Source organism: Hippocampus bargibanti, linkage group LG19 (genome assembly GCF_051943395.1).
Source record: "Hippocampus bargibanti isolate YZ-2025 linkage group LG19, ASM5194339v1, whole genome shotgun sequence".
Taxonomy (NCBI): domain Eukaryota; kingdom Metazoa; phylum Chordata; class Actinopteri; order Syngnathiformes; family Syngnathidae; genus Hippocampus; species Hippocampus bargibanti.
The window spans coordinates 10,605,826-10,619,172 of NC_142752.1; the positions used below are offsets into that span (position 1 = coordinate 10,605,826).

The window sequence follows — 13,347 nt, forward strand, 5'->3', positions numbered from 1 at the left end:
CTTGAGTTCATTGTTGTGCTGTTCCATCTGTGCGAGCTTCTCTGCGGTTTCCTTCTGCAGGGCGTCCAGTTGGTCCTTCAGCTTGCGACAGTTGACGCCTTTGTTGCTCACGTTGGCGGCCAGTGAGGCCAATGTCACCGCTGCAAGATCCCCCACCCCAGTCCAACAATTGACTTCCTTCATCCGTATATCCACATGTGATACACAAGGTTTGGAGGTGGACATACGCAAGATTTTGTTGAGGTTCATGTGACGCAACTTCTCAGTCAGCTTCTGTTGTTCAGGAACCAGCAAGGAGAACTTCACCTGCCAATCCTAGAACAAGCACACGCAAAAAGTGAGTCGAGGTTATCTACATACTTTATGAAATGTACTTGCACATTAACCCATTCACTGCCAGACGTGTAAAAATGTGTCTACTCCAGTGTCAGGGTTTTTGTCATTGTCACTGGAATTCCAGGACCCACAGAATGTTGCGTTTTAGGATGACAGAAACATTCAATGCACTGCAACAAACATTAGAATCTCTTTCATCAGAAAAAGAGTTAATTCCTAAATGATATGGGTCTGGAGTTATATGAGCTTGAAATGAGGGTGGCTGTCCAAAATTCAATGCAATACATACATACATATTGCTTTATTATTATTATTATATTTCTTTATATCTGTATAGCGCTTTAACAAGATCTTAAGCGAGAACAAAGCGGTAACATGGAAAACAGGGAAATGCTGCCCCGTTTCGGAAGGGATAAAAAACATTCCCAGTGGCCATGGCCAGCGCTTTATCGTCACCCAAACAAGAAAAAAAAAAAAAAAAAAAAACCCCAAACAAATTTGGGAATGACGTTCGACGTCATATTCTCAATTCCCGAATAAATTGATGAATGGCAGTGAATGAGTTAAATACTGTACTGTTTTCAATTGAAATAATAATTTGGACCATAGTTACAATTAAAAAATGATGCCATACAATAAATGCTTTTGATGATTTTTCAACACCATATTATTAGTACGAGTGTCACAATGTTTCTTTGGACCTCAAACTGAAGCTGCAGGGCATTAATTTCCACACTGCGTGCGTCTTGCTTCTGGTTGATGAGCTCTATTTCGGCCTTGCGGATGCGTCTCATGCTTTGGGCATCGCGGAGGCGGTCTGAGATCTGCTTGTGCTTGTTTCCCTGCGCGGCATGAAGCCAACATATTAGCTGTCTCGCTCGCGGTTGGTGGCAGACGGAGAATCGCCTCACCACCGCCTTCAGCTCCAATTCCAAACTCTTCTTCTTGGCTCGGAGCTGAGAGAGTTCCTGATGCTCCCCTTCACGTATCCTGCTCAGCTCCTCCTTGCGGCTACGCTCCCACTGCTCCTGACGCTGGCGCTCCAGCTCCTGCTTGGCTGCCTGCGGCCACCAAAACAACAAGGTCAGACCGTTTTTAATCAGAATCAGAATACCTTTATTCGTACCACAATGGGGAAATTTGCAGTCCACAGCAGCAATTGAAAAGGGATGGGGTAGGGGTGGGGGTGAAAGGATAGAAAACATGCTAAATTTAACTTAATTCAATACATGTACGCCATACAACTGTGCAATTAAAATTTTAAAGTCAAGGTTACTATTTATCAGAACCAAAAGCCTTTAATAGTCCACAATGGGGAAATTTGGTTGGTGGGTGGGGGTGGAGTTGAAAAGAAAAAAGTATTGCATGTGGCAAAAAACATTATTATTCATTATTATTAGTCATATTAATTTGAGTTTGCAATTACACAATTTGATTTGTATTTATTTTTTAAATAAATACTGTATTTTCCGGTATATAAAGTTACGCCTGATCCGGACTATCAAGCGCAGCCCCAATGAATGGTGTATTTTCAAAAATTTTCCATATGCTGTATAAGGCGCACTGGACTATTAGGCACACTTTAATACATGAAAAAAGACTTCCAAATATACACATATAAATAGATAAGTTTTCCAAATATCAGGCACACCACATTATTAGGCGCTTCAGCGCAGGCTGAGGTTAAACAGACTTCTACGGTGGGAAATGGAGTCGGTGGCTGCAGACAGGAGTTGCGAGACCTGTTGTGGCTTAATATTACTATACATACAGTATAAGGTGCACCTGCGTATAAGGCACAAGGTCATCTTTGAAAGAAAATTAAAGCTTTTGGGTGCACCTTAGACACGGGAAAATACGATACATTTGTGCCCTGATAGAAAAAGCTTTGCCACTACTGCAACAAGTTTGGTGCTCGTGGATTTATTTTACAGTTATATGCTGCAAAGTGTGCTAAATTGTGTCGGTCTGACCCTCACCTCCCTTTTCTCCATCTCCCTCAGCCTCTCTTCCTCGCGCTGCCGCTCCACTTGGCGCTGCCTCTCTAGGCGCCGCTCCTCCTCCAGCCGGCGTCGCTGTTCGGTTTCACGGGCTTCCTTCTCGCGCCGCTCCCTGTCCTCCCTCTCCTCACGGACCCTGCGCTCTCGCTCCTTCCTTTGCTGCTCGTCCAGGGCCTGCCTTCGCTTTTCCAGCTCGGCGCTGCCCCTTGCAAAATTCTCCTTCAGCTTGTCCTCGAAAGAAACTAAAGGTTGTGCGGGACTAGTCAGGATGTGAACCGCTTATGTGACAGTATATGAATAACATACCACTGCTCTTGTCCTTTAGGATAGGTTCTATCTCCAGTGAGTCGATTAAAGAGGGGCTATTGTAAGGTCCAGTGCCGTTGACGAGCTCACCGCATTTGAGGCTTCCTCTGCAATAGATGGATTCAAATTGTGAGTACATGAAAAGCGCTTGTGTACTTCCCGGATGGCAAAATGCGGGTGAATCCTGCTGAGCTGAAGTTTTGGATTTTATATTCTCTGTTTCATCATTGCCTCAAGTTTGGATTGGATTGGATGTACCTTTATTCGTCTCGCAGTGGAGAAATTTACATTTCACAGCAGCAAAGTTATGAAAGGAAAAGGAAAGGAAAGAAAGAAGTAGAAAAACAAAATACAGGAGCTGCTGGGGGACCTGAATCACTTGCTGAATCCCTTGCAGAGACACCATCCCAAGGTTTTTCCATCATACACAACTCAGTTAGATAGCAGGAAAATAGATCAACAAAATATCCTGTGACTGTAAAGTGTCCTTCAGAGTTTTGAAAGGTGCTTATAAATTAAATGTATTATTATTTATTATTATATAAAAATAAAACTGCATCAGTTATCAAAAGAACTACCCGGTACACATTTACTAATTGATATCTCATGAATTAAAAAAAGAAATATTCAAACGAGTATGCTCAGTAGATGTAAAATCCCCCACAATGTAAAATCCGTAAAGTAAATTACGGATTGTGTTAGGTCTCCCTCCAAAGCAGTTGAACTCATGACATCTATTTGCTATCTAGCTAGCTATGTATTAGCTATCTATTGGCTAGCTAGCATTCTATCTATTTGAGTTACTTCTGGGTTGACTGAATGCTGGCGCGTGTGGCTTCCGCTGCTCACCCACAAAAAAAAAAAAACATCCTGTGACTGTAAAGTGACTTTGAGAGTTTTGAAAGGCGCTTATAAATTATAATGTATTTTATTATTATTATTATTATTATTATTATTATTATTATTATTATTATTATTATTATTATTATCAACATTATGATTACTATTATTTTGGAATGCTTTGTTTATTAGTTGAGCCACCTGAGAATGATTTTCATTTTGCCATTTGAAAGTATGTGCCACGTCAGAGTGAAGAATTCAGAATTAGAATTCATGAAAATATAACAGTTGCCGCTCCTGGATGATTGTAGTGATTGTAGCACTTTTTCTGGTGGCGTGTTACCTTAGAGTGGGCGGTATGAGGTCTTGGGGCAATGTAAGCGGTAGTGGGCGGCCCGTCTTGGCCATGTCTACCAGATGCATCGCCAAGATAAACTCGTCGGCCCTCAGTTGGCCATCCTTGTCCACATCTGCTAGGTTCCTGAAAAGACAAGTTAGAATGTGTGTTCATGTCATTTTTGCAAAAAAACCTTCCCTGAAAAAAATGAAAGCAAAATCACATACAAAAAATATACAGCAGGACAAAGTCATTTCAAAATATTCGAATAAATGATTAACTCACCAGATTGTAGCCAGTTGAGTTTGTGTAAGGTTGGATGCAATCAGTGCGTTTCTCACTTGGGCTCCTGGAAAAAAAAAACAACAAAACTACCTCAACCTTTTTTTTTTGTCTTTTTTTCTAACTGCCTGCTTGAGCGGTCAGACATCCATTTTGTTGGTTTAGCCATACCTGATAAGTAGCCGCTCATGAGCTTGTCCAGCGTGTTGAACTGCTGTCGATACTTGAGTCTCGACGCTTGAGGCACGGCCCAGTCGCTCGAGCCTGCCATTGTCTTGGGGGAGTTGCTAGCCAACGAAGTGGTGGACGAAGAGCTGGAACTCAAAAACACAGAAATAAAAGAGGGAGGGAGGACTAAGTATCTACATATTGTCTCCACTTCATAAACAATGGGAAAAGCTCAGTCTCCTTTTAATCTTTAGCATGTATTCTTTGCTGACCTGAAATCCAAAATGATTGTCATCTACTGGCCTTTGCTCATCAGTACTGTGAGGTAGAAGCTTTGAAGTCCATTAGTTCTGAATTGTTGCACATATGGATGACCCCAGGAATGATCACAGATCATTCCTGGGATAAACCAGATAAACCTTGCTCTTCATCAGTATATGCACAGATTGAGTATGAATGGAGATTTTTTTCAGCACTGCGTGGCCCTCCTGTATACTGATGTGATTGACATATGCCTACGTACTCTGTACATGTTCAAACGGGGAATTCTTTCAAATTGTGAAAAAAAAACACCCAGGCAAAACCCATGTTATTATTCAAACGACATGTATTTCGAAACAGGACTGATACAAAGGCGAATGAATTGAGTTGTTCAGACATTCCTGACATTCTTGAACATCGCATGAGGTGAGTACGCCATACAAAACTCTGAAATCAGATACAAGACCCAACCTGTTCCCTAAAGAAACGTGCATGCTAACAAAGCTACCAAGGAGGATCGAGGATATAAGATACTATTGTCATAAAAAGCTTAGTGCTGACATCCTAGTTGACACCATATTATGTATCACTAGGATATTTTTTTAAAGCCACACACACAAGAAAAGGCAAGACTACCTTCTAATGATTCTCCTTCAGTGTAAACAATATCAGTCTGGAATGTTAAATGTGCTCCACATGGGAATTTTTGTGAATATGTTGTATGAAAAGAAACTGGACAAATTCCCGCTCTGCTCCGTTTGCCACTCTGAACTTGCTGCCGTCTCATCAGATTTGAGGAAAAAGTACTTCCTGCCCTGCCCAGCTATTATGGTGTTCAATCAATTGTCAACAAACAACTCTTTTTTTCCTCTATGTTTTGTATAGTAAGACGCTAATGGTGGATTTGTTTGCTGGATCACCTGCTGGATCCAAGGTCCACAAGAGAGTTGGCTTGAGACACGCCGCAGCTGCCAGGCGGGGAGAACGTCAGCGGAGAGGAGAAACCGGAGAGCGGGAGTCCTGCATGAAAACAACACGGAAATGAAACTGGTACACATTTCTGATTAAATTACCACATCTTCTAAATCCCAACAAACTAGCAAAGTCAACACCTAAATTAGTCACCTTTCAGAATGTGTATTAATTCATTATGTAAACTTTTTTCAACCATTGCTTTTTTTGTCAAGATATTCGATGAATTTCATTGAAATTATTACGTAAAAAGTCTAAATATTCCATAAATCCAGATATATCTTTTTCTCTCAGTAAAATGTTGTAAATATGAATATACAATGCTTAGTATCCATCTTTTCACAAATTATGAGGCAACACAACACCCTTCAACATCTCCCAAAAATATGACCCCACCCTTCCAGCACCAAAAAAAGCATTTCAGAAAATCCCTCAATTTAAAGGGCAACCGACATCACTTTTTTGTTTTTTAACTGACATCAGAAAAACGTTTTATAGCATCTAAAATACCAAAAACACGCAGTATGATATTTTTATTCAAATGCAAAACACCAAGAAAAATGACTTAAAGTGTCCAAAATCTGCAAAAAATTGAGCTGCGAATTGGGCATTTTCAGAAAGTCCCGCCCCCAGTTTGTGATGTCACGCCAAGATGTCTTGCATTGCTTGAGAATTAAAACAATGGCTTCAGATTCGGAGAATATGCTTTCTTGTTACACCGCCAGTTATGAATATGATTCAAATAGTTCTGAAGAGGAAAGCATACATGTCTGCAATCGATTAAAGAATGATATGTGCCATTTTGAGGCAACATTGGGGAAAATCTCTCAGTCAAAAAAAAAAGAGACACAAAATGGCACAAAAGAGGTGATAAATTCCTTATATGGAGCTTGGATGCCCTCTTCTGGCGGCTTTTGGGTGCAACACGGTTCTCAGACCAAACATGTACAGCAAAATACATTGACGTGATTGAAGGACTGCTACAATGTGTCTTTTTTCCTTCGTCCTTTCGTGACGTCACGTACGGACTCGTCACCAACTCAAAAACAAAAGACTTCCTGAATATTCAGAGCGAGTCTTAAAACGTAAAATATAGCTATATGCGATGGAATCTTATTAAAATACGCCCAGTAGAAGTCATTTGAAGCCATTTTACAAATTATGGACACAACTTGTCCGGAGACATCGGTTGTCCTTTAAGTATAGTTAAATCACACTGAAATATCACATCCCCATTCAACATCCTGACACTTAGCTCACACTGTGGGTGAAAAACAAATCGCACTTTTACTGCTGGGCATTTTTCTCAGTGCAATTTCAATTTTTTTCCCCACACACAGTGATACCTTGGCTCACGAACTTAAGTGGTTCCCAGACATAGTGTGTAAGGCGAACACTGTGTATCCCAAAAATTAATTTCCAATAGGAAACCATTAAAATGAGAATAATCCCTTTCCAGGTCCCCATAAAACATAATTTCCTACTTTCTAATTTTCTAAGCCTTAAACTCTGCCCTATTTTATGCATAATAAATGTGCTATGGTATTATAATTAAAGAAATAAACTGTACTGTATAATAGAGTCATTTTATTTACCTTCGTAATGGTCGTTGATGGCTTGATGGGATGCAGTGGCCGGTTTGATCCGCATTAAACACTTGATGAGGAATGTAACCTTCTTTCACCATCTTGAGGACTGATCACTTGTAGGTGCTACCTCTGTGATAATTTTATCTAGTTCCTCATCAATTGTGTTCTGTTTAGCTGGGTTGATAGCTTTTTGCATCAAGTGTACAGATGGCTTACGTGGGTTGTTTGTGGAGCCTGATTGAAAGGATATTTTAACCTTACAGTCTACACTCTGCCTTTGAACTATCAAACTTGAAACTCTCACTGTCATCTGCCTGTCTCTTTAATGTTTAAACCATCCCCCCACTGCTGAGTTCTTAACCAATCACGTGGCTTTAACCGAAGACTGGGGGTGTGGAATAGAGGACAAAAACAGTCGGCTGCCATTTTGGTGTTAGAAGAACGGGCTCGTTCGCGAACGACACATCACTCATCGAGGCAGCTCCGTGTATGAAAAAAGTTCGTAAGCCAAGGTAACGTTCGTATGCCAAGGTAAAATGTTTATAAATTTAACGTTCGTAAGCCAAGGGGTTCGTACACCAAGGTATGACTGTACTAGGTCTGATTTCGAGATGGGGAGTTTGACAACACACCTGTATTTTCTTCCTGTAAGCAACCTGTAAACCTTGAACGCCTACTAATCTTATCTGGCTGAGCGCCATTATAGTGGCAGTGCTTTTTGCACTCAACAGAACACTCGTGTCGCAGCCTGGAATCGTACACAAGGCATCCGAGTCAAGCCAAAAGGACAGATGAGAGGGGTGAGAGATGGACGAAAATAAGATAAATGCTTGTGTGAGTTTTCTCCGGGCAAGCTCCAGCTGCCTTCCACATACCCAAAAAGATGTTCATTGAAGATTAAACCGTCACTTGGTGCAAATGTACTGTGAAAGTAAGCTGCTCTTAAGTCAACCAAGTTGAATGGCTTCCCGTGCACAACCGACCTGCAGCCATGAAAGGCCTGGGGGTGAGGAAGTGTAGTTGGCATTGGGGGAAGCCAGCATTTCCCATTGGGGCAGTCAGAGGTAGCGTCATCATGGGCGGCACTGGTCGCATGGAGGTGTTAACGGGAATGGGGGTTAGAATGGACATGGACGGCGGCATGCCAACCGAGAGGTTCGGCAAAGAACCCATCCCTGCAAATGGGATGTGGAAATTGGGTTAGGATGCAGGGTCAGTTGGGACTGAAAAATGGGGCACATTCACAGAAGTCCAAAAAGGGTGTGACTTGGGTTCCCATGGGAATTTAAGAAATATAGCAGTCCCATGTTTATTATTTATGCACGAAAAGCAGCAAATTAGCAACCATATACTGTATTTACTTCAAGTATAATGCCAATACAAAATGTGCATGTAGAGTGCAGATATCACTTTTGTCCACTTGGAATTGCCATTCTTGTGTTCTACTCTGTAGTATTTGTGAATCAATATGGGGCTTCCAATGTTAAGGCCAAGCCCGGTGAGCGAGGAGGAAGTAAACAAACAACAGTACCTGTATTCCCTTGGTATGTCTGCACTACATACCATATTTTCCGGTGTATAAGGTGCAGCAGAGTATAAAGCACACCGGAGTATAAGGCGCACCCCCAATAAATGGTTTATTTTCAAGGCGCACCAGACTATAAGTTGCATCTGCAGTTCTAAATACGTATAATATATAAATATATAAACGTTTTCTAAATATAAGGCACACCACAGTATAAGGCGCTACGTAAAGGCTGGGGTTACGCACTACTTATACAAGGGAAAATGGAGGCAGTGGCTGCTGACAGTAGTTGCGAGACCTTTTGTGGCTCAATATGACTTCACATATAAGGCGCACCTCCATATAAGGCGTAGTGTCATCTTTTGAAGAAAATGAAGGCTTTTGAGTGCGCTTTATACACTGGAAAATACAGTAGTTTTCATTATATTAGCTTCAATCCTCAATTATTGTCCCTAAATTCCAAGTCATTCTCATAAATTTCCATAAAGCACATCAAAGTTTGTAAAACATTGAACATCCTCCATTTTAAATTTCTGTGCAAATTTACTGCAAAAATTCCAGAAATGTGTCACCAATGTTCCATTTCATCGAAACACAAGTCACACCCCTTGTTTTTTTTTTTTTTTAAACGTTTTGTTTTGTACCGAAACGTGCCGACGTAGGGGGAAGGGCATGAGCAACAGGAAGCTGCTTCAAGCCCATCGGCAATGCAGCGGGTAAACTCCGGCCTTGCAGCTTTAGCTTAATGAGCTTCATGGCGATGGAGAACTCCTGTCTGTCCATCTTGCCGTCACCGTCCATGTCGGCGAGGTTCCTGAAGGAGAAGTTACAATTCACAAGTGCCACAACAAATAAAATCGTCTTCAAGATGTGCATGACATGCTTTATTTGTCCATAATCTCTGGGCAAGCTGTTAAGTGATCCCAATTCCCTGTGTAACTAACACACATGGTTGTTAGGTGGGTCAGGAAGTAAGAGCAGTACAGGAAGTTGAGGCAAAGAAGTAACCGAATAAAAACGCAGCCAAAAAAATGCCAGCCATTGTGCGGCCAAAGCATTTCCAATTGTAATCAACAAGGAAGCCGAGAGGCCGCAACTCACCAGATCTCGGCCAGGACGGAAGGCGGCAGGCCTGACTGCAGGAAGAATCCTCGGGCTTGTTCACCTAGAGACAGAAAAACAAAACTCACAGAACATTCTGAGACCAGCAGCCGAGAGGATTTCTCAAGATACGTTTGTACTACCTGAGACGTAGCCGAGGACGGGGGCCAAGGTATTGAACTGCTTGTCGTGCTTCCTCCGCTCCTCTGGCGAGATGGACCACATTGACCCACCTGCAGACCACATGTCACGTGTACATTAAATAGACAGTTTTCATTTTTTATGTCTTCATATAAAATGCACTATTTTCATTATCATCTTGGGCACTGGCTACGAGGGTACGCACAACACTTCCAAAGTTTGGGGAACAAATTTCTGCCTCCCAAATGAAACGAAATCCGCCACTGGTGAACTTATCGGCAAGGATTTCTAATGCATAAAAATCCACAGTCAGTTACTTTCACTCCTCCTGCACACCGCAAGGCAGTTTTCAAGGGTGACTGTTGAAGATGCAGCCAAGCCGTACAAGTGGAAAAGATGGCGATATTAATCAATTTGTCACAAGGGGAAGTGAACCAATCACAACACGATTCCAAAGTGGCCAATCCGTTAAAATTGAGAGTCGCGACTTTATAGTTGCAGTTGATGAATGGAGTTGTCACAATGGATTCATCAATCATTTTCTTGGACATCCGCAAACTCATGCATCATTCACATAATGCGAATATCTTGCTTCTTTCATATTCCAATTATACACATTGTAATCATCCCATAAAAACAGTTCACCCTGCTGGGATATTTTAATAATGTTCCCACTATAACTTAACTGCATATTTAATATATATTGGTTGAAATATGATTAACTGTTAGAAGAATGCTAAATTATTTGTCATCAATTACAGAAGAATTTTAGTCATATATCAGCCCCTGTCAGGTGGAAAACTTGTATTTCCAAATATGGTCAATTTCCTATTTTCATAGATGCTACTATTGATTTGTCTCCATATTTTTTTGTTATTTTGGAACGGACCGTTTGTATTTAGTTTGATTTCAACAGAAAAGGCATTATGATATACAGTGATACCTCAGTTTACTAACTTAATTGGTTCCCAGAAAGTGTGTAAGGCAAAAAGTGTGTCTTCCAAACATTAATTTCCCATAGGAAACCATTAAAAATGAGAATAATCTGTTTCCAGGTCACCATAAAACATAATTTTCTAATAAATAAATAAATGAGCCTTAAAACTACACAAAATATACCTTATTTATGTATAATAAATGTGCTATTGTATTGTAATTAAAGAAATAAACTGTACTGTATGATAAAGTCGTTTTATTTGCCTTTGTGATGGTCGTTAAAGTGGTTGCCTCTTGATGATGTCCGAGTGAAGTTGCGGGTGCTTTCTCGGCGATAATACCCTCACACACTGTCCCGTGCTAGCGTATTGTATTGCATTGCCTGAGACCGTTGCTTTGACAACATAGAAACACCCTTAGCCACACGTAGCAATGGTCAACTTAGCATACTAGTACTGGGACTCTAAGTCACACAAACGCACACCTCGTTCGTGTTTCTCAATGATCTCCGTCTTCTGCTCAACCGTAATTTTGTTTTGTGTCATCTTCGGCTGAATACCAGCCTATGGTTCAGTCCCCAAAAAGCAAAAGTACTTGATAGCAAACCACGAATGCCACGTATGCACTCAAAGAAAGGGTCTGTGGGAAAGTAGTCCGGCAGCCACGGTGGCGCTGTTCGGCCGTTTGGTTTGGTGTTCTTCCGCTGAAAGCTAGTTTGCCAGCCATTGTGGTGCTCCGTGTGTTTCCCGAAAACTAGTTTGTATGCCAAGATTATATTCTCGTGAATTTAATGTTTGTAAGGCAAAAAGTTTGTTAGCTAAATCATTCGTAAGCCGAGGTATCACTGTACAAGTAGAATCAATTACACTCTCGGTGACCGAAATAATTCAACTAATAAGTGAAAGTAGTATAGTTTTTGCTTTTTTGAATGTTGCTGTGCCGATGACCATTTTGTTTTTGGGAGCCTTTTAACTGAGCGAGTTGGTTGTTCTGTAGCCACAAAGGGACATAAGTCTTCTCGTGCCGGTCCCAAGCTCGGATAAATACAGAGGGTTGTGCCGACGTAAAAGCTTGGCCAAAAAAATCACGCGGATCAAACCTCTAAAGATGGAGGACACTGATTTGCTGTGGCGACCCCTTGAAGGGAAAAGTCGAAAGGAAAAGAAGAAGACCATTGCAGTTTACATTATGGCATAAGAAAATGATTAAACCAGTGTGTCAATTACTCAGTTGGAGTGATCTGAATTTATTGCACTGCAACACCTTGGGAATGATAACGATAATGCCATTTAGCATTTTGACTCATGTGTTTCACTGATTTCAGGAAATGCCAGCCCGCCAAAGATGGAATTTCCCGCAACATAACCCAAACATCCCGTCTTGGCATGCACACATCAAAGTCCACCGGATCTTGCCTCCGGATGAAACTGCATCAGGAATGTGTTCAGAATGCAGTGGACCAGAACCAACGCCATCCAGCAGGATTGCCGTTATGAAGAAAGGTGCGTTTGACCCCATTCAAATGCTTTCCTCATTTAGGCTGCTCACTCAGCCCCACATGAGCATAGGCAACACCTGCACAGGTACATTTCTTCCCACAGTCTGACCCACTTTCTGGCATTGTCAGCAAAAGCTGAGGTAATTAATCTGGCGCCGGTGGTTGGGACTACTGCACTCGGCGTGTCGGATTTGACACAGGCCTGCAGGGACTACAAATGGCAGGCGGCAAAGCTCCTTAACGGACTCGACAGCGTTCACAGGCTAACGGATGCCCACTGGGAAGCTGGAGGAAAAGATAAGTGACGCTCAGTCACGAGTCCACTTTTGAGGTTCTGTTTTAAAAAAAGGCGTGTCTGTAGAAGCAAACCAGGAGTTGGAAATCTGTAATCGCCAGAAGTCAAGAGAGCTAAATGTTTCACTTGGTCTCAAACAAAAAGGGCAAATGTTCGGGAAAATGAATTTCATTTGCATTTGCAGCCTAAATAGGCAGACAAATTTTGAATTGATAACTCAATACTTCAGTAGTTTACCTATTAAATGTAAGGATATTTCTTAATATAGTGAACCTGAGATGTGATTTATCCACTTCATTAGTCATTTCTATTTATTTTAATTCGGCCGCACATAATTTAATCTCTATAACAAGGGTGTCAAACTCATCATCCATCAACATGGATCAACACGAAGTTTTCAGACCAAACTAAGTACCGCAAAATGCATTGAGGTGATGCAAGGTATGTCCTTTCTCGCTCAGGGGCGTTCCTTCAGTGACGTAGGGTGAGGACTCATCACCAACTCAAAAACAAGACTTCCTGAATGTTCAGTGCAAGTCTTAAAAGGTAAAATATAGCTATATGCAGTGGAATCTTTTTAAAATACGCTCATTAGAAGTCATTTGAAGTGATTTTACAAATTATGGTAACAACTTGTCCGGAGGCGTCGGTTGTCATTTAAACATCCAATGTTACTTCATTTCTAAACAACAGAAAAGATTGCTTTGGATTTTGGATAAAATGATTTTTGCGTCAAGTTTCTTGAATTCCCAAAAACCAG

The 13,347-nt window shown here is 41.3% G+C and overlaps 1 protein-coding gene and 1 long non-coding RNA gene across 5 annotated transcripts in view; one reads left to right on the top strand and one right to left on the bottom strand.

Annotated features, from left to right (window-relative positions):
- itsn2a (intersectin 2a) overlaps nucleotides 1-13,347 on the bottom strand; it is a 35,886-nt gene that overhangs the window by 17,413 nt on the left and 5,126 nt on the right. For both annotated transcript variants that reach the window (XM_089022615.1, XM_089022616.1), the window contains exons 4-17: nucleotides 9,861-9,950; nucleotides 9,718-9,781; nucleotides 9,261-9,430; nucleotides 8,075-8,266; nucleotides 5,451-5,550; nucleotides 4,273-4,421; nucleotides 4,105-4,168; nucleotides 3,826-3,963; nucleotides 2,643-2,749; nucleotides 2,316-2,578; nucleotides 1,248-1,397; nucleotides 1,038-1,178; nucleotides 228-315; nucleotides 1-140 (exon numbers count right to left, since the gene is read on the bottom strand). In XM_089022615.1, the coding sequence (XP_088878741.1) occupies nucleotides 1-140; nucleotides 228-315; nucleotides 1,038-1,178; nucleotides 1,248-1,397; nucleotides 2,316-2,578; nucleotides 2,643-2,749; nucleotides 3,826-3,963; nucleotides 4,105-4,168; nucleotides 4,273-4,421; nucleotides 5,451-5,550; nucleotides 8,075-8,266; nucleotides 9,261-9,430; nucleotides 9,718-9,781; nucleotides 9,861-9,950 (1,856 nt within the window). The remainder of the gene's footprint in view (nucleotides 141-227; nucleotides 316-1,037; nucleotides 1,179-1,247; nucleotides 1,398-2,315; nucleotides 2,579-2,642; nucleotides 2,750-3,825; nucleotides 3,964-4,104; nucleotides 4,169-4,272; nucleotides 4,422-5,450; nucleotides 5,551-8,074; nucleotides 8,267-9,260; nucleotides 9,431-9,717; nucleotides 9,782-9,860; nucleotides 9,951-13,347) is intronic.
- The window catches only part of LOC148883997 (uncharacterized), a 19,718-nt gene continuing 6,442 nt past the window's right edge, over nucleotides 72-13,347 (top strand). Inside the window, exons 1-7 of one of the 3 annotated variants that reach the window (XR_016118526.1) lie at nucleotides 72-209; nucleotides 285-337; nucleotides 1,194-1,419; nucleotides 2,662-2,771; nucleotides 5,416-5,580; nucleotides 12,119-12,296; nucleotides 12,396-13,133. This is a non-coding gene — a long non-coding RNA (uncharacterized LOC148883997). Of the gene's footprint in view, nucleotides 210-284; nucleotides 338-1,193; nucleotides 1,420-2,462; nucleotides 2,585-2,661; nucleotides 2,772-5,415; nucleotides 5,581-12,118; nucleotides 12,297-12,395; nucleotides 13,134-13,347 lie in introns of those variants that run through there. The other 2 variants (XR_016118527.1, XR_016118528.1) reach the window with 2 other exon arrangements.